The following is a 26,465-nucleotide window of genomic DNA, read 5'->3' on the forward strand; positions in this document are numbered from 1 at the left end:
AAGTGGGTTTCTCCAGGAGAACCTCTGGCCAGGATGGAACTGTTTATTCTTTATGTCCTATGGCATTCAACATCTGCTCACCAGAGGGCACACAGACCCCCCTGGACTTAAAGTTTCTGGACTTTAAAGTTGTTTCTAAATCCATTCAAAATAGCTATAATTCAAAATGAACGATTTAACATCCCTAATAAGGTGACACAGCAGAAATAACATTTATGAAATGTGTTTCAAGTTAATAATGATTATTTTTGTTTCTTTTCATTATGTTGGTGATACTTATTAGATGGTTTCCTTGAAGAAAGCTGAAAGTACAAGATATGTTTACCATTTAACAGAATTTTTGCTTGTTCCTGGACCAATTCCAAATCTTGACCACAGTATTAACACAACATTGACACAACACCTCCTCCCAGACTACCCATTTAAAAAACCATAAGTCACTGTGTCCTTAAAAAATTCTGATTTTATCAAGTGGTAAACACAGTGTTTTGAAAATTGCAGTACATGTAACTAGTATTAAGATTTTTTTGACAAAAAGTCACCAATCATTTACCAAAATGAGCATATTCAAGTACTATATGAAACATTGTACAGTGTGTTCCCAACAGAAAGAGTGGGAGGAGCTAAGATGATCAGCGTTGATTTGAGAGTGGAACGGCACATCAAAAAAAAAAAAAAAAAAAAATACTGGCCGAAGCACAGCCCTCTGTTTTCAATCTCTGTTTTTCTTCAGATACAGGAAACCAGTGCTATTTAGTTTGGAACTGAAGAACAGCTTTCTCAAGTTCATGACCTGCCTTGTTTTCCAAAAACAACAATCCAAATGTACTTGCAACTCCTTAAAGAAATCCATGGCTAATTTAGGGAGAAATTTCATTGGATAATGCTGGAGAGCCCTGAATATGGAATTGCATAAATATACTGCATTACGCATAAGTGATTTCAACAAAACAGATCAACAACTTATCAAAACAGATTTTACCTACTCTGCATAATAAGCATGATATAATTGTGTAGTTTGAGGAGATATTCTATGTGCAGTGCACTAACAAGTCAACTCAGTGTTACTCTGTCTTCCAACCAATACATGTAAGTGCAAACTTTTTAAAAAGGTAACAAATACTTTGAAATGTGCCTCACAGTAGTATTTACTTTGGTTATTAAAATCACTCTTGGATGTTGACCACCACTAAAGTTGAGTTACAAACAATTTATATATTCATTGAGTAGCCAATTAATTTTGGTTTAAAAATATTTACAGCAGTCCAAGGAGCAAGCAGTGGTGTACAGAAAATGGTTATGTCACTATATATATAAATACCCCCCACAAATGGAGGAGTGTGGCTTGTATTACAAAGCTTTGTGCTCAGCAGTTATTTATTTTTCTGGTAGGCAGAATCCAAGTCTGAGTTCATCTCTCAGATCTCCCTTAGTGCTCTGCTCACTGGAAGAAAAGCGTGTTACAGAGAGGCAGCGGGGAAGCCCTGTATGAATTCTGTATGCAGTATGTCTGTCTCCCCCTTCACAAAACACCTTACAAAGCCATACTAACATGTGCAGTGTTGCCCGTGTATACGTTTCAATATCAAGGGTGAAGTACTTCTTATGCTCTGTGTTGGCTGGACAGAAATTCAAGTTCATGACCTATTGTATCGTCCTATGTGCTTTTCACCCTCGGACGCTATCGATACTCTGCGCAACGAAAACACAAATGTAGGCTGTATCTTTGAAAGATCGGACACAAGAGCAACCCCGCGTTCCGGTGCTATAGCCTACATCGTGCCGTCTATTGCCATAAATACTAAAAATTGTTCGTGCCAAGGAGTGTGTTCTGTCTTTCCCAATCTCTTAAGAACTTTGTGGCTGTTGTTTGTGGCACAGGCTGCCACTTCTGTGTATGACTGAATGCGCAATGCCTGCTTTATCCGTGCTCTCGTTTTTGGAATTCTTCGATGTTAAATTTTGTTCAGTTTTTCTCGTGTTTTTAATATTTGCCGACATTTTAAAAAACAAACCCCAGAAGAACTTCCCCCCAGGCCCGTTGTCATTACCTATTGTCGGTGACCTCCTTCGCATCGATCCTTTTAAACTCCATCTTCAGATGGCAAAGGTAAGTTACGTTTTTAAGTAGGCTGTGTAACTTTTACCAAGATTGCATTTAATCGATTGTTTATGGATTGAATATATTTTCAGAAATGCTTTATGTATTATTAAGTTGAAGTAAACATATACATTTACTTAATAATATCTAGACACCTGAACTCTAATTTTATTTGAGGTAGCCTACACTTTATGCGAACAGGTTATAGTCGGTTGCCTGCAAATTGTGTGGCTGACAGTGCTTTTGTAAATAGCCTAATGAATATTTACCAGTATGTAGCCCATAACAACACTAACGTTAGTTTGTACAACTAGCTACACAAACTTGACATACCCGAACATTTAACATTTAAGTTTATAGTCTTTATAGTTTATAGTCTAATACATTAAACTAAGCTATAGGCCTAAATTACTGTAAGCTACAAGAGACACAATGCAATATCCTACCTTGGTACTGCTTGTCCATACCACGCTCTTCTCAAAGTCATCCAGTACATAAATGAAAATATAGCATATTGTATTCCCTCAATAGTTACAATATAATTGTCAAATAATGTTAATGTTTGTAAATATGTTGCAAACAATCTGATATTGATGCCCTGTGTTTCCAGATTTACATTACATTATACTGCATTCATTTAACAGATACTCTCATCCAGTGAAACTTCCAGCACAAAAGAACAAAACTGTATCCATTCAAGATGAGATTTATTTTATGATTTATAGAGTGATAATTCATGCAAAAATAATAACCTCAAAGTGGTATTTTGCTCTAGTTTAAGGACCAATATGGAGATATTTTTAGTCTTCGACTTGGACGAAGGATTGTTGTTCTGAATGGTTTCAAACTAATCAAAGAGGCATTTGTTCAACATGGTGAAAACTTTGTGGATCGGTCATCATTACCATCAATCACAGACATCAACCAAAACAATGGTAACTAATCTCGTTTTTCTTCTTTGACATGGTGCAGACTATAAAAATGCTAGACTGTTGATAGCTCGTTCTTCTGTATATGAAGAAATTAATCCTGATAATCCCATGTTTTATATCTTAAAATGTTCTTTGTCTTGACATTACCGGCAACATAACTGTGGGTCAGTTATGGTGTTTATCAGCCAGCACAAGCCGTTCTTTTAAACTCCTGACAAGTTTTACCCACCAAATAAATGTTCTAATTGTGTCAAGGTTTGGTTTTCTCCAATGGCTATATGTGGAAGCAGCAGAGAAGGTTTGCTCTCATGACTCTGAAGAATTTTGGAGTGGGCAAGAGGAGTCTTGAGTCCTCCATCCAGGTGGAGTGTAAGTGGCTGAATGAAGCCATGGGAAATGAACAAGGTAAAATCTGCAGCTGGAGAAAGAGTCTGAAATTAAAAGGCTGCTTTTTACTCTTAATTTTGAAATAATAATGGATTCTTGCTACCATCACAACAAAAATTTGAGATCTTAAGCCAGTTTTATTGCCTGTTTGTTTGTGTCTTATCTGATTTTAGGCCAACCATTTGATCCTCAGTTCACTGTTAACAATGCTGTCTCTAACATTATCTGTTGCCTGGTGTTTGGAGATCGGTTTGAGTATGGTGATGACTACTTCCAAAATCTGCTGAGATTAATAAATGAAGTCATCTATTTACATGGAAGCATATGGGCTCAGGTATAAATACCTCTTTCTTCCCAAATGGTCTTTGCTACATCTTTTATTAGTGCAGTTTTATTTCCCCTTGTATAGCATAGTGGTGTTATGTTGTAGTTGCAGCTGTTGCCATGCTTAGTTAGGATATTACATGTGATAAATATTTTTATATTTTTGTGGACTGTAAACATAAAATAATAATGTTTGTTTTGCCTTTGGTTCTGCACTCCTTGGTAACATTTGTAGCCTTAGAATTAACTGAATGATTTACCTTAGCAATGCTTTACAGCTGTTCATTTTCTAACTTTTTTTTTTTTAGACGTACAATGTCGTTCCCTGGATAATGCGAAGGTTACCAGGACCCCACCAAAAAATCTTCTCCCATTCTGAAATGCTGATAAACTTTGTTAAATTGAAAATTAAGGAACACAGAGGTGACTGGGACCCGTCAGCTCCCAGAGACTACATTGACTGCTTCCTGAGTGAGATGGAAAAGGTATTATCCATAAAGGGCATTTATTAAGGAAATGATGTTGACAGCTTTTTTTATTACCCTGCTTTTGTTCACTGATGTATTTCCTCACTGGATGTTCTTTAGCAGAGGGAGAGTTGTCCAGCTGAAAATCTGATACCTGTATCTGTAAAAAACCTGGATTACCTGTGATTTTCAAAGATTTTAGACATCATTTCCGCCCATACATGAATTTATCTGTGACTTGTATTCTTTCTAGGTTGAAAAAGATGTAGAGGCAGGTTTTAATGAGGAGAATTTGTGTATCTGCACACTGGATCTATTTGTGGTAGGAAGTGAGACCACATCAACCACACTGTATTGGGCTCTACTGTACATGATCAAGTATCCCGATGTACAAGGTGGGGACTCACACTGCTACGAGCAAAACATTGAGTACTTATGCACCCCAATAGTTCAACACAGGGCTATGACTTCTGGAATCCTTTTACATGAACATAACACTTTTTATTGTGACTGGAATAATCAGGAAATTCAGAATCAGAAAATTGTGTTCATACAAGTGTTGTGAATCTGGGTCGGATAAAACCATTGTGGAGCAATATTAATAAAATATTAATCAGCTGCAGCTGTATTGACTTATATTCTTCATTTAGAGAAGGTCCAGGCTGAGATAGACAGAGTGATTGGGCCACAACGCCAGCCATTCATGGCAGACAGAGCCAACATGCCCTACACTGATGCTGTGATCCATGAAATACAGAGGATGGGAAACATTGTGCCCCTTAATGTGCCTAGAACGGCCATCAAGGACACCACACTTGGAGAGTATACCATACCAAAGGTATTGTGTCTGTGCAGGTGCAAGGTGACACTAAAGTCAGAAGTAAAGAGTCTGGAAACTAGTTAAATATTTCAGAAATATTAACATAGAGTCTAGACTTTGACAGACACCTGGTTATTTAAATTTAACATGCACGTAATAGTGAGCAACTGTTTATGGTATTTTATTCTTTCAGACCTCGATTACATATATTTGTTCTTCAAGAATGGTCTTTGGTCTTCAAGAATCACAATAGCATTGATGAGAAGAAGAAAGTGCAGCAGTCAGTCACTCAAAGGTGTAGTTGGACGAGGCTAAAATGTCAATTGACATGCATTGTTTTAAACTACTTTGTGTTTTAGGGTACAATGGTGTGGGGAATTTTAACATCTGTACTGTTTGATGAGTCTGAATGGGAGACTCCACACATCTTCAATCCAGGACATTTCCTGGATGGAGAGGGGAACTTCAGAAAGAGAGATGCCTTCATGGCATTCTCAGCAGGTAAAATCCTATTTGCCATCTAATTATAAATCAGTTTAATACAGACAGCTGGAAAATGATCAACAGGCTACAGACAGTACTCTTCTGTAGAAATTTTATCATTGTAGTGTTAATTGCATTTTACATTTTAGTAATCTTAAACAGATGTGGTATTTAAGTGGGAGCATGGCATTGTGAAGTACATCAGTACTGTCTTGTTTGGTTTCCTTAGGTAAGAGGGCGTGTCCAGGCGAGCAACTCGCTCGGATGGAGTTGTTCCTCTTCTTCACCTCTCTTCTCCAGAGATTCACCTTCTCTCCTCCCCCAGGAGTGGAGCCCAGTCTGGACTTCAGAATGGGAATGACACTCTGCCCAAAGCCTTACAAGCTCTGTGCCACCTCCCGCTGAACGTAACCCTGTTTGGCCATGGACACCTAATGCAGCATTTCAGTCGATAACCTATGCAGAAATGCCTTTTGGTAAATTAAGCTTTTGCTTGGGCAAGAGTGGGTCATACCTTTTCACTTCTGTGCACTGCGTGAAATGAAAACTTTCGCAAGATGATTGCTGCATGTTGTAGTGTATGATGTCAAAATGGGGTTAATTAACAAAATTAAGTGTGAACAGCAAAGTTTTCTCAGGGCCAACCTTAATCTAGCAGATTTCATGAAATTCACAGCAGAATGTTTATTATGATTCTGACACCAAATAAAAGAAGCCTATATATAGCTACAAAATTGTATGTTTAAATTGTCACCAATTATCACCGATTATCACCAACACCTTAGAATATACAGCAGCTTGTATCCAAGGATGCCCAAAGGTTGAGGTGTCATGTATCACAATATTGAAGTAAAGAGGCAGGGACCACTAAGATAGCCTGCCCCACTGACATCACACATGAAGCCACATCTTCTGCACAACATTTTACCTTCCACACCCTATGCTTATATTATATGTAAGTTTGATATAATGATGCAATGATTACTTATTGTCCTGTCAGTCAGGATGAAGTTTAGATGTTGTGGCTGGACTGTGGCTCAGAAAGGTCATCCTGTCCTGTGAGAGCAACATCCAAATGCTGAGACATAAATATTCCATTCATAACATAACAGGCAAAAATGAAATTCTGCACCCCTTTCAAGGCTGAGAGTTAAGTATCTTATACTATTTGCTGGCCAGGGTACCACTGCAGCAGACCTAGCTCGATTTTTCGGTGGGGGTTTTATTGTAGCGCACTAATTATTTTTGCATTAGCATCAACGCATTATGTCATGTTACTGTAATATTATGAAATTCTGTCATGAAAGAACAAAAGAAACAAACTAATTTAACATCCCACAGTAGCCAATCCTATTTATTTTGCTGTGCTATCTAGGTCATTTGTATTTTTGGAACATTTTGTACTGCAGGATTGAAAAAAAAAAAGTCCATTTGAACCAATAAGGCTTATCACGTTGGGTCAGAGGTGCTTATTCAGGCTTGGAAAAAACACTGCAAAACACAAAAAAGTAGAGGAGATGGGACTGCTCTCACAGCGCCCTACGTAAGAAACAAGATGTCATATGGTGCATATATTTAAATGTCTTATAGTGTGTGGAAGTCAATGACCGTACCATTTTAAGACAGTGCCATCAAGCATCCAGATAAGCACACTTTTTCAAAGTACCAAACATGGAAAAGAGAAGAAAACTGCAGCTAGTCGATGGGAATATTATAACACCGGAACAGTCTCTTCTGCCCTAGTACCACGCCAGTAACTGTACGTGGCTACCGAGAAAATTGGTCATTATTAGCAGTGGGGACGATGTGCTCTCACCAGTCCTGGCTTCTAACGCGCACCCACAAGCGGCTGTGCACCGTTGTAGCATTATCGGTGGTGCATACAAGCTCGCCAACATGAACGCTTTATGCCTGCGTTGCTGCCGTCCGCGTTTGTATGAATGCCGGCATAGCCTCTCTGTTCCTCTGTAATGATAAAGTTAGCACCCTGCATCCAGTAGCGCAACTATGTTTTGTTAGATAAATAAATGCACGTATGCAATAACAAAAAGCCCGTCAATTTTGTGATGTTACTATTTTACAATAAATTGCCTTTATTTTAAATAGGCTTAGGTTAACCTACGGTGTCGGGTGAATTACGCTCACCGTTCCACCCATCAGGCTATGATTTTTACATAGGCTACTCTGAAGGACGCATTTTAATAGCAGGTGTAAACGCAGCAAAGGTGTTCGCATGACTATCACGGCTGATCAGTTGTGGATAATGCATGTTACCATTGCTAGTAAATCACTTCATACCCAGCCAAGCCAGCAAATTTCTTTAGAGTTGACAATCCTCGTGATTGTCTTGTTTTCTTTCCTCAGGGGGCAGAACATGCCAACATGGAACCCTGTACAGTGGTAGTTCATGCCTGGACTTCCTTCTTGTATTTGTATACTTATTGTACTCTTTTAGTCTCTTAAATTACCTTACAGAGCAAGAAAACGACTGAAAACGACTGTCTCTCCTTTGATATGCAACCGCAAGGGGCGTAGGCTACTTTCTGTATCCTGCGTGGTGTATGGAACGAAATAATCTATTTAGAGGTCATGACCCCTTATCGGCGAAGGGGGTGGGGGGTAGATCTGACGGTAAGGGGAGTGAAACACCGAGGTAGCTACTCACCTAGGAGAGCCAGACTGGGAGCAGGTGCGTTCCTCACCGTTACGATACACAGTACAGTTACTCACACGATACTAGGGCCGAATACACTGTGTAGCCTAGTAGTTTTTTAAACATTCCCTTCGACTGGCTGCGGTTTTCTACTCTTTTGTATTAGCAGCTGTTCGCTAAGTGCGACCTCTGCTCTCCGTCACTTTTTGCGCAATGCCACTTTTGTCAGTGCTGTCGCTTTTGGAGTGGGTGGACGTTGGATTTTGTGTAATGTTTCTTGCTGTGTTTTTGATATTTGCCGACATTTGGAAAAACAAATCTCCTAAGGATTTCCCACCAGGACCGTGGTCACTCCCTATCTTTGGTGACCTCTTTCGTATTGATCCTGCTAAAATCCATCTTCAGTTGCTTGAGGTGAGGTTTTAATTATGAGTATACCCTGTTTCTTCTCCAAAAGAAGCGGAATAGTCATGCTGGATTGAAAATTAGTTAAGCATGTTTTCATATTTGAAAGCGTACTCTTAAATATCCACGAAAATGGAAGCAAACGCGTGCACACACATTTAACTCGTCCACCTAGAAAAGTAACCATACTTTAGATACAGCTTGCATAATTTTAGTCAACAGGCCCACAGGCTAGCGCAAGAACGTTCACTTACTGTACGTAAGTCCACGTACTAATGCCGGAAGTGTATACTAGTTCTACCACGTTCAAAGTCAAATTCAGCAAAGTAACCAACCTACCTCAAAATCTGTGATTGACATTTAGTCAGCGCGTAATTAGGGTTATATAAGTGTTAGAAACTGACTTCTTGATCTCTTCATGAAACAGGAATACGAATTGTTGGTTCTCACACGTCCAATATAAGAAAACTATTATCGTTTTTGGAAATAAATTATTTAATTCTTTCAACAAATCCGTAAAAAAAAAAGTTTTTTAAGTTAGAAAAAACGGAGCAATGCAATTAACACCAGAGGCTCTAGTGGTGAAAAAGCTGTTAATATTCTGAACTTGCTTTTTAAAGATTGTTGCTGTTTTACGATGTATAACCTACTACCTGCCTTGGTAAACTACTCCTTCTATTTTATTCTAGTTAAAAAAGCAATATGGAGACATTTTTAGTATTCGACTTGGACCGAGGATTGTTGTTCTGAATGGCGTCAAGCTAATTAAAGAGGCTTTTGTTCAACATGGCGAAAACTTTGCAGATCGGCCATCGGTGCCATTATTCACAGACATCAACAAAAACAATGGTAACTCATCTAGTTTGACAATATTGAGGAATATAAAAAGATATTTTCCTGCATGCTGCAATCTGCTAGAGCTAGACTGTTGATGGTTCTTCTCTGTATGCAGAGGAGGTAGTCCTCATCATATGGTTTTCATATGATCGTCCTTGAGTGTTATGTAAAAATATTCTTTCTGACATTACAGGCAACATATTTGCGGCTAAATTGTAGTCTGTATCTTCTTGCATGGGGAGGACATGTGTGGCATTTATGGACATTTGTGCCATTCTTCAAATTTATGAAAAGTTTACTTCACAAAATAAATGCTCTTATTGTACCAAGGCTTGGTTGGATCCAATGGCTATATGTGGAAGCAGCAGAGAAGGTTTGCTCTCATGACTCTGAAGAACTTTGGAGTGGGCAAGAGGAGTCTTGAGTCCTCCATCCAGGTGGAGTGTAAGTGGCTGAATGAAGCCATTGGGAATGAACAAGGTAAAATCTGCAATTAGAGGGAGAGAGTCTGAATTAGCCACACGTAAATCTAGGGTTCAGCTTCTGGGACCCAAATAACCCCTTTTTACTTTCTCATATCTGATCCTAGGCAGACCATTTGACCCTCAGTTCATTGTTAACAACGCTGTTTCTAACATTATCTGTTGCCTGGTGTTTGGGGATCGGTTTGAGTACAGTGACGAGCACTTCCAAAGTCTGCTGAGATTAATAAATGAAGCCATCTACTTAGAGGGAAGCTTTTGGGCTCAGGTATACACACTCACATTTCCCATTATATTTATTTGCTACATCATCTTTAATAGTCCTGTTTCATCTCTGCTTGTATCATGCATGGTTACATGTAGAAGGAGCAGCTGTGTACCCATGTTTGAGTAAGGATATTCGTCTGGATTTGAAAAGTACTTTTGTTGTTTTGGACATGTAAATGAGTAACAATGCATTTTGTCTCACCCTTTGCTTTGGCTTTATTTTTATGCTTATTATTTTTTAATTATAGCTATACAACATCTTTCCCTGGGTAATGCGAAGGGTACCAGGACCCCACAGAAAAATATTCGCCCATTGGGAAACGGTGATCAACTTTGTGAAGCTGAAAATTAAGGAACACAGAGATGACTGGGACCCATCAACTTCCAGAGACTACATTGACTGCTTCCTGAGTGAGATGGAAAAGGTATTAGTCATAACACGTATTAAGTAAGGTGCTGAAGTTTAGAATGTTCATTTTCATGTATACTTGTTTGTTCATGTATTTGTTTGTTGGATGTGCTTAAACAGGGTTACATTCATTGAGAAAAACATGACTGCAGTTACAAGCCTGATTGAAGATACAAACCTAATACAAGCCTGGAATGACTGGGCATTCTCAGTAGATGAGCTATTTTCATCCATTCTTAAACTCAACTATGCCTTTTTGTATTTTTTAGGTGGAAGACAATGTGGAGGCAGGGTTTAATGAGGAGAATTTGTGTTACTGCACACTGGATCTGTTTGTGGCAGGAAGTGAGACCACATCAACCACACTGTATTGGGCTCTACTGTACATGATCAAGTATCCTGATGTACAAGGTGGGGACTCACACTACCATGAGCAAAACATTGAGTACTTATGCACCCCATCAGTTCAACGTATGACTGAATTCTGGAATCCTTTTACATGAACATAACACTTTTTATTGTGACTGGAGTAGTTTTCTCAGGATCAAGGTAAATTATTCACATAAACTGTTCTAAATCAAATAGTCAGATAAACCTGTTGTTGAGCAATATTAACACACAATTAATTATTGTGGGACAATTGCGGATGTATTGACATATTCTACATTTAGAGAAGGTCCAGGCTGAGATAGACAGAGTGATTGGACCATCACGCCAGCCGTCTGTGGCAGACAGAGCCAACATGCCCTACACTGATGCTGTGCTCCATGAGACACAGAGGATGGGAAACATTTTGCCCCTGAATGTGATTCGAATGACCACTAAAGACACCACGCTTGGAGAGTATACCATACCAAAGGTATTTCATCTCCACGCTATATACACAATTCATATGCTTCAATATCCAGATGTAGGCTAGGTAGTAATACAGTGAACTACTCTTTGTTATCTATTTAAGGGTTTCACATCGTGAGAATGAGAAAATGTAGCAGGCTGTCACTCAAAGGTATAGATGGACATGCCCAAAATGTCATATCAACAGGGATTGTTATTTTAAGTGGCTTTGACTGTGTTTTAGGGTACAATGGTGATGGGAATTTTAACATCTGTGCTGTTTGATGAGTCTGAGTGGGAGACTCCACACGTCTTTAATCCAGGACATTTCCTGGATGGAGAGGGGAACTTCAGAAGGAGAGATGCCTTCATGCCATTTTCAGCAGGTAAAATCCTATTTACCCTGTAGTTGTAACTAGATGTAAATTGTAATATTTTGCTGTTTCTGAGACAGCTGCTAAATCACTGACAGACAACAGACAGTGCTGTTCTGTGGCAAACACATCACTGATGTCTTGTTTGGTTTCCTTAGGTAAGAGGGTGTGTCTGGGGGAGCAGCTGGCTCGGATGGAGTTGTTCCTCTTCTTCACCTCTCTTCTGCAGAGATTCACCTTCTCTCCTCCCCTGGGAGTGGAGCCCAGCCTGGACTTCAGAATGGGAATCACACTCAGCCCCAAGGCTTATGAGCTCTGTGCCACCTCCCGCTGAGCATAACCATGTTAGGTGATGTAGGCTTCATGGAGGGATTCAGTCAAAAACCTACACATAAACGATATTTTGAAAATTAATTTTTTGCTTGTGAAAGGCAGTTGGGCTATACGGTTTCCTAGTGTATGTTGAAATGAAGTTGATTAACCCACAGTAAATGTTCATGGCAGTTTTCTTAGGGCCCACCTTAATCTAGCAGATTGTCATGACTTCTAGCAGAATTATTTCTATGATTCTGAAATCAAATGAAAAAAGCATATCTCGTAACTATAAAAATTATATGTGTGTACAGCTATGATGTATCAGTACGTCACATTACATACATTATTATATAGCGTTTGTCCAAGGATATCTAAAAGGTGTCATACATCAAGATTTTTAAGAAAAGATGTAGGCACCACTAAGATACGCTGGCCCACCAACATCATGCATCAAGCCACATCCGTCGGGACAGAGAATTTCTGATAACATTTCATTTTCCTCACTCTGCACTCATATTTTATGTAAGTTTGATATAATTATGCAATGATTAGTTATTGTCCTGACAGTTACACAAATGTCTGGGCAAGGACAAAGGCATGCAGCACAGGGTGAAACTTAGATGTTGTGACTGGACTGGATCTCAGAAAGGTCATCCTGTCGGATGAGAGCAACACTCAAAAGCAGAGCCCTAAATATCTCATTAATAACATATTAGGCAAAAGTATAATGCAATCCCTTACTAGACTGAGAGGTAAGTATCTCATACTATATATGTATCTGCTAGGTAGGTTACCACTACAGTAGACCTAACTACATAATTCCATGAGGCTTGTATTGCAGGACACTACATTTCTCTTTATTAGCATCAAAGCAACATGTCACTGTAATGTTATGCCATTCTCTCATAAGGAAAAAATAATAAACAAACTAAATGTTGCACATGAGCCAATAGGCATTTTGTATCAGGGTAAGGTAGGTTTTGTCAACCAGGTTTCTTATTATCATGTGAATTAGTTGGTTGGATGACGTTAGGGACAGATGCCCTCCTTCTGTTTGGTGTGTTCTTCCTTGCTGCACAGTTAGATTTTAATTGTGGAAGATAGTTGGTAGTGTATGCATGCATTGGAGTATTGCACTTGCTGTTCCCGAGCTCTTGTGAAAGACTGCAGAAGATGTCACAGTGAGATGAACCTAATGTACCATTGGCAAAACCAGAAAGCATGAAAAAAAGGGGAAAACATTAAACAAATTTAAGTCCTTAATTATGTGTAATCTGACTAAAATCTGTTTTCGGGGGGTAATGTGTGGGAGCGAAGTTGACAGCATTACAGTTCAAAGACAGGGCCATCAAACATTAAGATGAGTCCATTTTTTCATATTGCACTTGACTCACACTTGAAAAGTTAACATCTTGCTGTTTGAGTTTGTTCCAGAAACGTGGTAAAAGCATGGGGACACTCACATTACCGGTGCATTTTACAGGTCTAAGAACCGACTTAGTAAAAAGTCACTGTGCCCCACGCCTCACTGACACGTGCTCTGCATGTTACAGTTCAAATCGTCATTCTGGCATTTCTCTTGTTATCCAACCTTGCTGCTAAAATACACTCCGTAGGGGTTGATAATCCTCAGTATTGCCCTGAGTGCTTATTCTCTCTCCTTGGGGGGTTCGGGGTTATATTTTTGTACCACTTACGGTATGCTCTCAGTTTCTTAAAAAACATTGGAACGCAAGAATGACAAGTCTTCAGTCGCAAGAGTTCGACTTTCTTTCCGTATCACTCCATAATGAAAAGAATGCAATACTCAGTTTCGAGTTGGTAACTTCTTGTTTTTTATGTTAATATGCCCTTCCCTTTCTGTGCGAGGGAGGAGCACTTACAAAAACAACGTGAGTGAAGCACAAACACCTGGGAGGGCCGTCGGAGGTACGGCTGAGCCACTGCATAATTTGTCGGCATGATCTAGTGTCAGAGACAGTGTCCTGGAAAGTTCGCATCGGCAGAGAGAAACTCCCTGACTTTTCGCGCAATGCAAGCATTCGCGCTATTGTGTTTGGAGTGGGTGGACATTAGGTTTTGTTTTATTTTCCTTGTTCTGTTTCTGATATTTGCTGATATTTTAAAAAACAAATCTCCAAAGAATTTCCCCCCAGGACCGTGGTCACTCCCTGTAATTGGTGACATCTTTCGTTTTGATTCTTCTAAAATCCATCTTCAGTTGGTAAAGGTAAGTTTTGTACGTTAAAATGTTTTTTTTTTTTTTTGTCACCGAGATTTCGCCCACGAAAAGACGAGGCGAATATTTATGCTTGACGGATAGTTAATCAGAGAGGCATTTATTCAGTGTACACGCAGTTACTCTTTAACAAAGTCTTAACGAAAGCAAACACAGCTGAAAACGTTAAAAAAAATCAAAGTTTACACAAGGAAAAGTCGGTCCTACGAGCCTGACAGTAACTAAATTTCTCGCATACTTTTAGTAATGATTTGCGTCCGAATCCCAAAGGAGGGTATTTACGATTGTGCGTTCAACGACACTCCATAATGAACTTGAACTGTTCGACTTGCAAAAATTGAAAGTCAGTTAGGCTACCTACCGAGTTCGGATTTAGTCACTTCATATGGATGATTGCGGAGATGATGGAATTCGTAAATGGGCCACTGGCTAGTTTTCGCAGTTTTCAGTTTTTCGAGAATAACCCACCATGTTGTTTGTTAGCCTGACATGCGCATTCTATTTCCTGTTTATTTACTATAGGCTGTGCTGTAGCCTACTGTATGTCTATTTCCATGTAAAAGTTACATGTACAGTTAAGACATTGTTACTGAATATACATTTGATATGGATGCTGGATAAACAAGATCCAATTTAATCTTAATAAAGCTACCGCTAGTCCTACTGATAAAAGGATTACAGTTGCTGTCGCAACAATTTTATGGTGGAAATTACAGGAAGTGCCTCCCGTTGAATTGAGAATGTGGTTCACTTCAGTTCACTATACGGTTTACCATAGATAGAGGTCAATTACAGCTTTTGATGATAGAAAGGCACGCTAGTTTTAACTGACGTTAAGTTGCTTATAACGACAATATAAATGTAGACAAAACATAAAAGAACGGTAAGATAACTGGACAAACTGTGGATGTTTTAAATAAACTTAATGTGAAGAAAAAAACAAAAAACAAATCTGAAGTTTATTCCCGTTGATAATTTAGGGATTTATGCATGCAAAAGACTAACTTCATATTGTTTTCTTTCTTCAGTTTAAAGAGCAGTATGGAGATATTTTCAGTATTCGACTGGGACCAAGGATTGTTGTTCTGAGTGGTTTCAAACTAATCAAAGAAGCCTTTGTCAAACACGCTGAAAACTTTGCGGATCGTCCGTCCTTACCATTGTTTGTAGACATTATCAAAAACAATGGTAATTTTCTTAAATTTTTATACTTTTATAGTGATAAAATGAATGCCTATTTCTTAAATGTTTTGCATGGTGCAGGCTATTAATATATACTCCTATACATTCAAAATATAGTTCTGATAATGCCATGAAGAAAATAAATGTTCTGTTTATATGAAGGTTTGGTTGCCTCCAATGGCTATATGTGGAAGCAGCAGAGAAGGTTTGCTCTCATGACTCTGAAGAACTTTGGAGTGGGCAAGAGGAGTCTTGAGTCCTCCATCCAAGTGGAGTGTAAATGGCTGAATGAAGCCATGGGAAATGAACAAGGTAAATTCTGCAGGAGAAAAGAAAGACTGAGTTAAACAGGCTAGTTTTTATTTTGTTTATTTAACTGCTTTTTTCCCTGGTTTTTTTTTTTTTGGAATTTCCAATTCTATATCAGGCTCGTCTCACCATGGAAACCCATACACTTACATGGGATTGCTTCACTCATGCAGCTAACAGCTGTTTTTTGGGTGACAAGTCACACAATGCACTGCAGTGTAGTGAGGACTGATTGGAGGATAAGTGCTGCTTTTGCTGATGAAGCCCTGGCTGACCTATATGCTCCTATCCCTAGTGGAAACCAGTTTGTTTCACAACTGTGGAATCTAGGTGATTGTTGAAGAATTATTTTCATTGTCTTCATGGTTGGTTTTAATCCAGGGCTATAGATCCAAACCGTGTTTTCAAAGCTAACTTCATGTTGGCTGTGCCTCTTCGGACCTCCTTAAATTGGATACTTCAGAAGCAGAATCTGAATCCTTTAAAGCTGGAGTAATAATGAACCCATTCTGCTATCACAAACAAATGTGAGATTTTTCACTGGGATCTTAACAAGCCCGTTTTATTCCCTGTTTTTTTGTTTTTGTTTGTATCTGATTCTAGGCCGACCATTTGACCCTCAGTTCACTGTTAACAATGGCGTCTCTAACATTATCTGTTGCCTGGTGTTCGGGGATCGGTTTGATTACAGTGATGAATACTTCCAAAATCTGCTGAGATTAATAAATGAAGCAGTCTATTTAGAAGGAGGCATTTGGGCTCAGGTATACATACCCCTTTCCCTTTTTTGTTATTTGCTACATCATCTTTAATAGTCCAGGCATGTTTCCCCTGATATCATGTAGCGGTTGCATGTAGAAGGAGCAGCTGTATAATTGGGTGAGGATATCCATGTAGATTTGAAAAACACTGTAAACCAGACTGTATTGTTGTGGATTTGTAAATGTATAATAATGTGTAATTTATTCCTAGCCTTTGGTTCTGTTCTTTCATTGTATTTTCTTTTAAAATTTACATGTACATCGCATAAATGAGTAATAATGCATTTTGTCATACCCTTTGCTTTGGCTTTATTTTTATGCTTATTATTTTTTAATTATAGCTATACAACATCTTTCCCTGGGTAATGCGAAGGGTACCAGGACCCCACAGAAAAATATTGACCCATTGGGAAACGGTGATCAACTTTGTGAAATTGAAAATTAAGGAACATAGAGATGACTGGGACCCATCAACTCCCAGAGACTACATTGACTGCTTCCTGAGTGAGATGGAAAAGGTATCAATCTTAACGGGCATTAAGTTAAGATGCTGCAGTTTAGAGTGTTTTATATAACATACTGCATGTTTATTCATTCATGTATTTACTTGTTGGATGTTGTTTAGCAGAGGGAGAGAGTAGGTGGCATTATCTGAGGGAAACATGAGTCCAGTTGAAAACCTGACACCTGTCTCTGGTGCAACTTGGAACAACTGGGATGGGTTCAAAAATGTATTGTTTCCATCCCCACTTAAATTACGTCAATTTAGCTGTGACTTGTATTCTTTCCAGGTTGAAAATGACATAGACGCAGGTTTTAATGAGGAGAATTTGAGTATATGCACACTGGATCTGTTTGTGGCAGGAACTGAGACCACATCAACCACACTGTATTGGGCTCTACTGTACATGATCAAGTATCCTGATGTACAAGGTAGGGACTCACACTGCCATGAGCAAAACATTGAGTACTTATGCACCCCATCAGTTCAACGTATGACTGAATTCTGGAATCCTTTTATATGAACATAATATCACTTTTTATCGTGACTGGCGTAGTTTTCTCAGGATCAAAGTAAGTTATTTCTGTAAAACTGTTCTAAATCTGGGTTAAATAAAACCATTGTGGAGCAATATTAATAAAATCTTAACTATTGTGTGATAATTGCAGCTGTATTGACTTATATTCTACATTTAGAGAAGGTCCAGGCTGAGATAGACAGAGTGATTGGGCCATCACGCCAGCCGTCTGTGGCAGACAGAACCAGCATGCCTTACACTGATGCTGTGATCCATGAGATACAGAGGATGGCAAACATTGTGCCCCTGAATGTGGCTCGAATGGCCACTAAAGACACCACGCTTGGAAAGTATACCATACCAAAGGTATTGTGTCTTGGCAGTATATAATGTTCATGTTTCAACATCAAGACCTAGGCCAGGTGGTGTTTCAGTATACCACTGTGCATGTTATCTGTTTAATTGAAATGAATTGTATTGACTTTTGTTTTTATCATATTGTTTCACACAGTTGTTGTCTCAATAGGTCATATGTCATGGTAATACTGATGAGAAAAAGAAATGCAACAGTCGGTCACTCGGGGCAAGGATGGACATGCCCAAAATGTAAATCAGCAGGGATTGTTGGTTTAAATGACTTAAACTGTCTTTTAGGGTACAATGGTGATGGGAATTTTAATATCTGTGCTGTTTGATGAGTCCGAGTGGGAGACTCCACACATCTTTAATCCTGGACATTTCCTGGATGGAGAGGGAAACTTCAGAAGGAGAGATGCCTTCATGCCATTTTCAGCTGGTAAAATGCTGTTTACACTCTAGTTGTAACTAGATATAATGTTTTGCTGTTTCTGAGACAGCTGCTAAATCACTGACAGACTGCAGACAGCGTTGATCTGTGGGAAATTTTTAAACTAGTGGTATTAAGTACATTAACACACTACATTTTTAGTAAGCATCAACAACATAGATGTGGTATTTAAACAGGCGCATGATATTGTCAAACACATCACTGATGTCTTGTTTGGTTTCTTTAGGTAAGAGGGTGTGTCTGGGGGAGCAGCTGGCTCGGATGGAGCTGTTCCTCTTCTTCACCTCTCTTCTCCAGAGGTTCACCTTCTCTCCTCCCCCGGGAGTGGAGCCCAGCCTGGACTTCAGAATGGGAGCCACACTCAGCCCCAAGTCGTACAAGCTCTGTGCCATTTCCCGCTGAGTGTAGCCGTGTTTGCTCATGTAAACCTCATGAAGGGTTTCAGTCGATAACCTACTCAGCAATGATTTTTTTAAAAATTAGGTTTTCTCTTGAGAAAGATAGTGGGTTATACCTTTTCACTTCTGTACACTATATAAAATGAAAACTTCTGCAATATGATTGTCACATGTCCTAGTGTATGTTGAAGTGGGTTTAATTAACACAAAATAAGTGCAGACGGCAAAGTTTTCTCAGGGCCCACCTTAACCTAGCTTTGGGTCAGATTTCATGAAATTCACAGCAGAATGCTTACTATGATTCTGAAACCAAGTGCGGAAAAAAATCATTGCTTGTAACTATAAAAACATACAATGTGTTTATAAATATTATCATCAGTACCTCACAATATATACATTATTATATGGCTTTTAATCAGAGATGTCTAAATGATTTCATATGTCATGGCTTTTAAGGAAAGGCAGGAACTACTAAGATACACTGCCCCACTGACATCACGCATGAAGTCACATCCATCTGGAAAGGGGCTTTCTCATAACATTCGGCATTCTGCATTCTGTGCTTTTATTGTATGTAAGTTTGATATATAGATGTAATGATTAATTACTGTCCTTACAGTCACGTACACCTTTGTGCAAGGAGAAAGCTGGGCAGGACAGGGTAAAAATGAGATCTCATGATTGGACCATAGCTGAGAATGATCTTTTGATTCTGTGAGAGCAACACACAGAGGTTGAGCCCTGAATGTCTCATGTATAACGTAATAGGCAAAAGTGTAATGCAGTGACCCTTACTAGACTGAGAGGTAAGTATCTCATATACATATCTGCAGGTTACCACTATGGTGGACCTAGCTGCATATTTCCATGTGGTTTGTATTGTAGCACACTAAATTTTTTTTCATTAGCATCAAAGCATTGTCAGTGGAGTTTTCTCAAATTCTGTGCTAAGAAAAAATAATGAACTAGTTACTAAAGTAAATGTTGTACACAAGCTCATGCTACTGTTCTGCTGTCTTATTTTTTTGCGAATGTTTTGTAGTGCAGTGTTAACTAAATATTGACTTGAACAAATTAGGTGTAAGGAGTTGGGTAAGAGGTGCTTGTTCTGAGTACAAGCTGAGTCCTAGACCTTATGCTGGATTTCATTCTCAGCTGTGTCATTCACTAACAGTAACACAGTGGAATGTGGAATATAGTACGCCTCCTTATATCTGGGTAGTGTGGTTGTTCTCACCGAGGTTCCCACATCTCACTGCTCTTGGCATCATGCAAATGAGTGGGTTTTGCGTTGTTTGGGCACTGTTAGGTCCATGCACCTGTCCTCTGTTTGGCACATATGGTAAAAGCACAGTGACACTCACAGGACTGGTACAGGACTGGACAAGGTAGCATCAGACTAAGCTAAAAGTCACCTCACTAACACATCTACATTGCATGTTACCATTATAATCGTCATTATAGCCAACTTCTTCCTGTCCAGCCAGGATGGAAAAATGCAAATCTTTGAAGTTGATAATCCTCAGGGTTGTCCTGGACGCTTATTCTCTCTCCTCAAGGGCACGGGTGTGATATTCTTGTAACACCGCATTCTCTCTGTTCCTTAAAACACACTGCAAAACAAGATGACAACTCTCTTCACTCCCAAGAATTGTACTTTCGTTTCGTATCGCTCTGTGGTGACAAGAATGCAATACTCAATTTCATTGTTCTTGCCGAGGGAGGGACAGTTGTAAAAACAACGTGAGTGAAATACAAATGCAGCTGGGAGGTCCACTACAGGCACAGCTGAGTCAATGTACAATGTGCGACAGTTAAGTAGTGTCAAAGTCCCCACCGGCTGCGGGTCACTTGTCTTTGGTGGCAGAAACTCTAATATGGTGCATGGTGCAATGCAAGTATCCGTGCTCTCGTGTTTGGAGTGGGTGGATGTTAGGTTTTGGTTGATTTTTCTAGTTGTGTTTTTGATATCAGTCGATATTTTCAAAAACAAACCTCCACAGAACTTCCCTCCAGGACCATGGTCACTCCCTGTCATCGGAGACATCGTTCGTATTGATCCTTCTAAACTCCACCTTGATTTGGCAAAGGTGAGTTTTTTCATTACTATGATTTTTACCAATATTTCCCATGCAAAGACGGGGCGAATGTTTATGCTTGACGGATAGTTAATCAGCGAGGCATTTAGGTGTACACAGAGTTTTTGTGTACTCTTTACCAATCAAAGTTCTAACAAAAGTAAACACATCAAGCTACGACTACACAAGGAAAAGACGGTAGCCTACAAACCTTAACTCACAGTAACTAAATTTCTTGTAGACTTTTAGAAAGGATATGCGTCGTGATCACAAAGACGTATATTTACGATTGTGCGTTCAACAACACTCCAAAATGAACTTGACCGTTCCAAGTGCCGAAATTGAAAGCCAGTTACCTTCGGATGTAGTCACTTCATAAGGATGACTGCGTAGATGATGGGATTTCCATATATAGTTTCAGATATTAACTTTTGTTTATCCTAGATGAATGGGCCACATGCTTATTTTCGGAATTTCATTTTTTTTTTTTTTTTTTTACGAAAATAACTCAGCATTCGGGATGTTATCCTGACATGCATATTCTATCTTCCGTCAACTTGTTATTGTCTATACTGTATGTTTATATTCATATACAAGTTACATATACAGTTCTGACATTGCTACTAAATCGGTTACTTGAGCTACATTTCATACCGTACATTAGTTCCGATTTCTCCTCAAATTATAAAACCAAAAGTAATCCTTGATGAAAGTATTACATTCTCTTTTGTAACACATTTATGATGGAATCTTTAGGATGTACAGTGCCTTCCTTTGAATTGAGAATGAGGTTGACCAATTTTTGATGATAGATAAGCGCTTTAGTTTTACCTGACTTTAAGTTGCTTATCATAACATTATAAATATAGTTAAAACATAAAAGAATTATAGTCTAACTTAACAAATTGTGAATGTTTCTTTGACTTAAATCTAATGTGACAAAAACCAAAATCTGACATTCATTCTCTGTTTTAATTTATTGCTTTTATGCATGCAAAAGACTCACTTCATTATTATAATTTTTTTCCCTACAGCTTAGAGAGCAATATGGGGATATTTTTAGTATTCGACTGGGACCAAGGATTGTTGTTCTGAATGGTTTCAAACTAATCAAAGAAGCCTTGGTCAAACACAGTGAAAACTTTGTGGATCGGCCAGTCTTGCCATTGATGGAAGACATCTTGAAAAACAATGGTAATATTTAAATTAATAAGAATGAATACCTATTTTCTTAAATGTTTTGGCATGGAGCAGATGATTAAAATATACCTCTGTACCTGCAAAAGCAGTACTGATAATGTCATGTTTCATAGTATCATCTTTAAATAGTTCTAGCATGGATAGGGCATTTGTGCTATTCTTCTTAAAATTATTTCTGAAAAGTTTCATTCAGAAGATAAATATTCTAATTATGTCCAGGTTTGATTTTCTCCAACGGGTATATGTGGAAGCAGCAGAGAAGGTTTGCTCTCATGACTCTGAAGAACTTTGGAGTGGGCAAGAGGAGTCTTGAGTCCTCCATCCAAGTGGAGTGTAAGTGGCTGAATGAAGCCATTGGGAATGAACAAGGTAAAATCTGCATGTGACAAGACAGTTTGAGTTAAACAGGCTAGTTTTTATTTTATACGTGCATATGCATTATTTCCTCATTAAGAATCCATGTTTTTGGAACTGCCAATTCTAAATCAGGCTCATCTCAACATGGAAACCCATACACTCACATGGGAGTGCTTCACTCATGTGAGGCTAACAGCTGTTTTTTGGGTGGCAAGCTGCACAATGCACTACAGTGGAGTGAGCACTGATTGGAGGATGCTCATTGGAGCGCTGCTTTACTGATGTCATGCATGCAGCTTGTACAATTGGTGCCTAAAGATGCATAGGCTGTCAGAGGCTGGTGAGTCAAGGAAGCCCTAGCTGACATGGCATGGCTGGTTTTTATCTAGGGCTGTAGAGCTCAGCACGAGCTCAAAGCTAACTCCATGCTGGCTGTGCCTCTTTGGACCTCCTTAAATTGGATACTTCAGAAGCAGAATACGAATCCTTTAAAGCTGGAGTAATAATGAACCCATTCTGCTGCCACAAACAAATGAGAGATTTTTCACTGGGATCTTAACAAGCCCGTTTTATTGCCTGTTTTTTTGTTTTTGTTTGTTTGTTTTGTGTCTGATTCTAGGCCGACCATTTGACCCTCAGTTTGTTGTTAACAATGGCGTCTCTAACATTATCTGTTGCCTGGTGTTCGGGGATCGGTTTGATTACAGTGATGAATACTTCCAAAATCTGCTGAGATTAATAAATGAAGCAGTCTATTTAGAAGGAGGCATTTGGGCTCAGGTATACATACCCCTTTCCCTTTTTTGTTATTTGCTACATCATCTTTAATAGTCCAGGCATGTTTCCCCTGATATCATGTAGCGGTAGCATGTAGAAGGAGCAGCTGTATAATTGGGTGAGGATATCCATGTAGATTTGAAAAACACTGTAAACCAGACTGTATTGCTGTGGATTTGTAAATGTATAATAATGTATCAGTTAATCCTAGCATTTGGTTCTGCCCTCTTATTATCCTTACTATACATTTTTTAACTTTAGATGTACAACACATTACCCTCGATAATGCGAATAGTACCAGGACCCCACAGAAAAATACTCACCCATTGGGAAACGGTGCTCAACTTTGTGAAGCTGAAAATTAAGGACCACAGAGATGACTGGGACCCATCAGCTCCCAGAGACTACATTGACTGCTTCCTGAGTGAGATGGAAAAGGTATCAATCCTAAGTAATCTTAAGGAAGGTCCCTCAGTTTACAATATTTTATACAATGTATGTTTATTCATTCATGCATTTACTTGTTGAATGCTCTTTAGTAGATGGAGAGGGTAGGTGGCATTAATTAAGGCAAACATGAGTCCAGTTGCAAATCCAATGCTTGTCTCAGAAGGAACCTGGAATAATTGGTAAAATCACTTAAAGTTAACTGTTAATTGTATTCTTTCCAGGTGGAAAATGATGTAGAGGCAGGTTTTAATGAGGAGAATTTGTGTTACTGCACACTGGATCTGTTTGTGGCAGGAAGTGAGACCACATCAACCACACTGTATTGGGCTCTACTGTACATGATCAAGTATCCTGATGTACAAGGTGGGGACTCACACTGCCATGAGCAAAACATTGAGTACTTATGCACCCCAATAGTTCAACCTATGACTGTGAATTCTGGCATCCTTTTACATGAACATCACCCTTTTTATTGTGACTGGAATAATTTTCAGTATTATTTTGTCAGCATCAAGGGAACCTTTTCTCATAAAACTGTTCTAAATGAAATAAAACCATTGTGGAACAGTATTAACAAACAGTTAATTATTGTGGGACAGTTGCAGCTGTATTAACTTATATTCTTCATTTAGCGAAGGTCCAGGCTGAGATAGACAGAGTGGTTGGGCCAGAACGGCAGCCCTCCTTGGCAGACAGAGCCAACATGCCCTACACTGATGCTGTGATCCATGAGATACAGAGGATTGGAAACATTGTGCCTCTAAATTTGTCCCGAATGACCACCAAAGACATCACACTTGGAGGGTATACCATACCAAAGGTATTGTGTCTCGGCAGTATACAATATTCCTGTTTCAAAATCGAGGCCTAGGTCAGGTAGTGTGTAGTGTAAGCTACTAGTTTATGTTGACATTTTAATTTAATTGAAAAATTAATTTAGTTGTTTCACACCTTTATCTTACATCATATATTTAATAGTCTGTAAGGATCGCAGTGACTCTGATGAGACAGGGAAAATGCAAAATTTGGTCACTCAGAGGCAAGGATCGACGTGCCCAAAATGTTTATCATCAGATCGATATTTTAAGTGGCTTTACATCATGAGAATGAGAGAATATTGCAGTCTGTCACTCAGAAGTATAGATGGATGTGTGTCCAAAATATCATATCAACAGGGATTGATGATTTACATGACTTTAACTGTCTTTAAATGTCTTTTAAGGGAACAATGGTGATGGGAATTTTAACATCTGTGCTCTTTGATGAGTCTGAGTGGGAGACTCCACACGTCTTTAATCCTGGACATTTCCTGGATGGAGAGGGGAACTTCAGAAGGAGAGATGCCTTCATGCCATTTTCAGCAGGTAAAATCCTATTTACCCTGTAGTTGTAACTAGATGTAAATTGTAATATTTTGCTGTTTCTGAGACAGCTGCTAAATCACTGACAGACAACAGACAGTGCTGTTCTGTGGCACACACATCACTGATGTCTTGTTTGGTTTCCTTAGGTAAGAGGGTGTGTCTGGGGGAGCAGCTGGCTCGGATGGAGCTGTTCCTCTTCTTCACCTCTCTTCTGCAGAGGTTCACCTTCTCTCCTCCCCCGGGAGTGGAGCCCAGCCTGGACTTCAGAATGGGAGTAACACTCAGCCCCAAGTCTTACAAGCTATGTGCCACCTCCCGCTGAACATAGCTCTGTTTGGTCATGGACAACTAATGCAGCATATCAGTCGATAACCTACATAGAAATGCTTTTTGGTAAATTCCCGCTGAACATAACCATGCTTTATCTGGTACACCTCCTGGAGGGATTCATTCGAAATGCCATTCCTTTATTGGAAAATTAAGATTTTGCTTTTGAACCACAGTAGCTAACCCTAATGTAGCTTTGGGGTCAAATTTAATGAAGATTATTGCAGAAATCTGAGACTTAATGAAATAAGATCATATCTTCTAACTACAAAATATGGTATGTACTTATGTCAATCATTAACTGCTCAAGGTATATAGCATCTTTTATCCAAGGGTGTTCAAAGAATGAGATGTTGTGTTGGTCAACGTTAAGTTGGGTGGGAAGGCAGGGGGAACTCAGGAAGGAAAGGGACTGCTCTGGAGTCAGTAGTGTAGACTTTGTGGCTCACACTTGCATATAGTGAGAGCACTATATCTGCCAGTTTCCATATGCATATGTTGTAATAAATTTGTTGATTAAATTCTGTCTATGGCTGGGTTCCTGACTCTCCTCATTCACCTAGGGTCCTGGGGTGAGGTTGTTGCCTATTATATATATCACAGTTAGTAAAGAGTTATAGACCAGCCTGCACCGCCAACATTGCGCATCAAGCAACATCTGTCTGGAAAGGGTCAATCACATTTCTCCTTTTCTCATTCAGCAGATGCTCTTACCCAGACTAACTTATAAGAAGTGCATTCTGTAAAGTTAGGCAAGTAGCCTTATAAGTACTGAATTAGTGCCATATTTTAAATATAGTGTCATTGCAGGAGTCATTGCCACTTGACTATGATAAGGCATACAACCATGTACTGCTGCCAGCTTGTATCAGCACAAAGTTTTTACCACCGTCCTTCTGTTCAAATTTGGCCATTGGCACTCTGTGCCTATATGTTATGTAACTTCGATGGTTGATTATTGTCACCAAGTGAATTGATTGCAGGCCTTCCAAGGCTTCTTTGCCTAACCCTTGGTTGACTAGAACACTGCGTTGAGTGGAAATGGGTGAAATTAATCCTGCCTTCTGACCGAGCTGAATATCGGCACCTTCTCTCATCCTTTGCTT

At 39.1% G+C, this 26,465-nt stretch overlaps 4 protein-coding genes across 4 annotated transcripts; all 4 read left to right on the plus strand.

Moving 5' to 3' along the window:
* Positions 1-1,706: 1,706 nt before the first annotated feature.
* Positions 1,707-6,239, plus strand: LOC118772499 (cytochrome P450 2J6-like). Its single transcript, XM_036520880.1, has 9 exons — positions 1,707-2,110; positions 2,877-3,036; positions 3,289-3,438; positions 3,594-3,754; positions 4,053-4,229; positions 4,465-4,606; positions 4,862-5,049; positions 5,391-5,532; positions 5,744-6,239. The coding sequence occupies exons 1-9, from the start codon at positions 1,898-1,900 to the stop codon at positions 5,917-5,919; spliced, it is 1,509 nt and encodes a 502-aa protein (XP_036376773.1). The 5' UTR covers positions 1,707-1,897; the 3' UTR covers positions 5,920-6,239.
* A 1,693-nt stretch (positions 6,240-7,932) lies between these two features.
* On the plus strand, positions 7,933-13,599 carry LOC118772503 (cytochrome P450 2J2-like). The gene is made up of 9 exons (XM_036520883.1): positions 7,933-8,581; positions 9,262-9,421; positions 9,740-9,889; positions 9,999-10,159; positions 10,407-10,583; positions 10,837-10,978; positions 11,239-11,426; positions 11,646-11,787; positions 11,934-13,599. Exons 1-9 carry the CDS (start codon positions 8,381-8,383, stop codon positions 12,107-12,109), a joined length of 1,497 nt encoding a protein of 498 aa, XP_036376776.1. The 5' UTR covers positions 7,933-8,380; the 3' UTR covers positions 12,110-13,599.
* A 419-nt stretch (positions 13,600-14,018) lies between these two features.
* Positions 14,019-19,710, plus strand: LOC118772504 (cytochrome P450 2J2-like). The gene is made up of 9 exons (XM_036520884.1): positions 14,019-14,320; positions 15,358-15,517; positions 15,674-15,823; positions 16,424-16,584; positions 16,923-17,099; positions 17,373-17,514; positions 17,779-17,966; positions 18,255-18,396; positions 18,635-19,710. The coding sequence occupies exons 1-9, from the start codon at positions 14,123-14,125 to the stop codon at positions 18,808-18,810; spliced, it is 1,494 nt and encodes a 497-aa protein (XP_036376777.1). The 5' UTR covers positions 14,019-14,122; the 3' UTR covers positions 18,811-19,710.
* Positions 19,711-20,090: 380 nt separating this feature from the next.
* On the plus strand, positions 20,091-25,982 carry LOC118772498 (cytochrome P450 2J6-like). The gene is made up of 9 exons (XM_036520879.1): positions 20,091-20,896; positions 21,919-22,078; positions 22,304-22,453; positions 23,061-23,221; positions 23,480-23,656; positions 23,890-24,031; positions 24,301-24,488; positions 24,891-25,032; positions 25,179-25,982. The coding sequence occupies exons 1-9, from the start codon at positions 20,603-20,605 to the stop codon at positions 25,352-25,354; spliced, it is 1,590 nt and encodes a 529-aa protein (XP_036376772.1). The 5' UTR covers positions 20,091-20,602; the 3' UTR covers positions 25,355-25,982.
* Positions 25,983-26,465: the final 483 nt, after the last annotated feature.

The sequence above is a fragment of the Megalops cyprinoides genome, chromosome 2 (assembly GCF_013368585.1).
Source record: "Megalops cyprinoides isolate fMegCyp1 chromosome 2, fMegCyp1.pri, whole genome shotgun sequence".
In the NCBI taxonomy this organism is placed as follows: Eukaryota; Metazoa; Chordata; class Actinopteri; order Elopiformes; family Megalopidae; genus Megalops; species Megalops cyprinoides.

Excerpts from the sequence above, each read along its gene's own strand:
- LOC118772499 (XM_036520880.1), top strand. The coding sequence starts at position 1,898 with ATGACTGAATGCGCAATGCCTGCTTTATCCGTGCTCTCGTTTTTGGAA. Across the intron at positions 4,230-4,464 it reads TCCTGAGTGAGATGGAAAAG|GTTGAAAAAGATGTAGAGGC; the intron begins GTATTATCCATA and ends TATTCTTTCTAG. Across the intron at positions 5,533-5,743 it reads CTTCATGGCATTCTCAGCAG|GTAAGAGGGCGTGTCCAGGC; the intron begins GTAAAATCCTAT and ends TGGTTTCCTTAG.
- LOC118772498 (XM_036520879.1), top strand. The coding sequence starts at position 20,603 with ATGTACAATGTGCGACAGTTAAGTAGTGTCAAAGTCCCCACCGGCTGC. Across the intron at positions 23,222-23,479 it reads AAGGAGGCATTTGGGCTCAG|ATGTACAACACATTACCCTC; the intron begins GTATACATACCC and ends TTTTAACTTTAG. Across the intron at positions 24,489-24,890 it reads GAGGGTATACCATACCAAAG|GGAACAATGGTGATGGGAAT; the intron begins GTATTGTGTCTC and ends ATGTCTTTTAAG.
- LOC118772504 (XM_036520884.1), top strand. The coding sequence starts at position 14,123 with ATGCAAGCATTCGCGCTATTGTGTTTGGAGTGGGTGGACATTAGGTTT. Across the intron at positions 17,967-18,254 it reads GAAAGTATACCATACCAAAG|GGTACAATGGTGATGGGAAT; the intron begins GTATTGTGTCTT and ends ACTGTCTTTTAG. Across the intron at positions 18,397-18,634 it reads CTTCATGCCATTTTCAGCTG|GTAAGAGGGTGTGTCTGGGG; the intron begins GTAAAATGCTGT and ends TGGTTTCTTTAG.
- LOC118772503 (XM_036520883.1), top strand. The coding sequence starts at position 8,381 with ATGCCACTTTTGTCAGTGCTGTCGCTTTTGGAGTGGGTGGACGTTGGA. Across the intron at positions 10,160-10,406 it reads AGGGAAGCTTTTGGGCTCAG|CTATACAACATCTTTCCCTG; the intron begins GTATACACACTC and ends TTTTAATTATAG. Across the intron at positions 11,427-11,645 it reads GAGAGTATACCATACCAAAG|GGTACAATGGTGATGGGAAT; the intron begins GTATTTCATCTC and ends ACTGTGTTTTAG.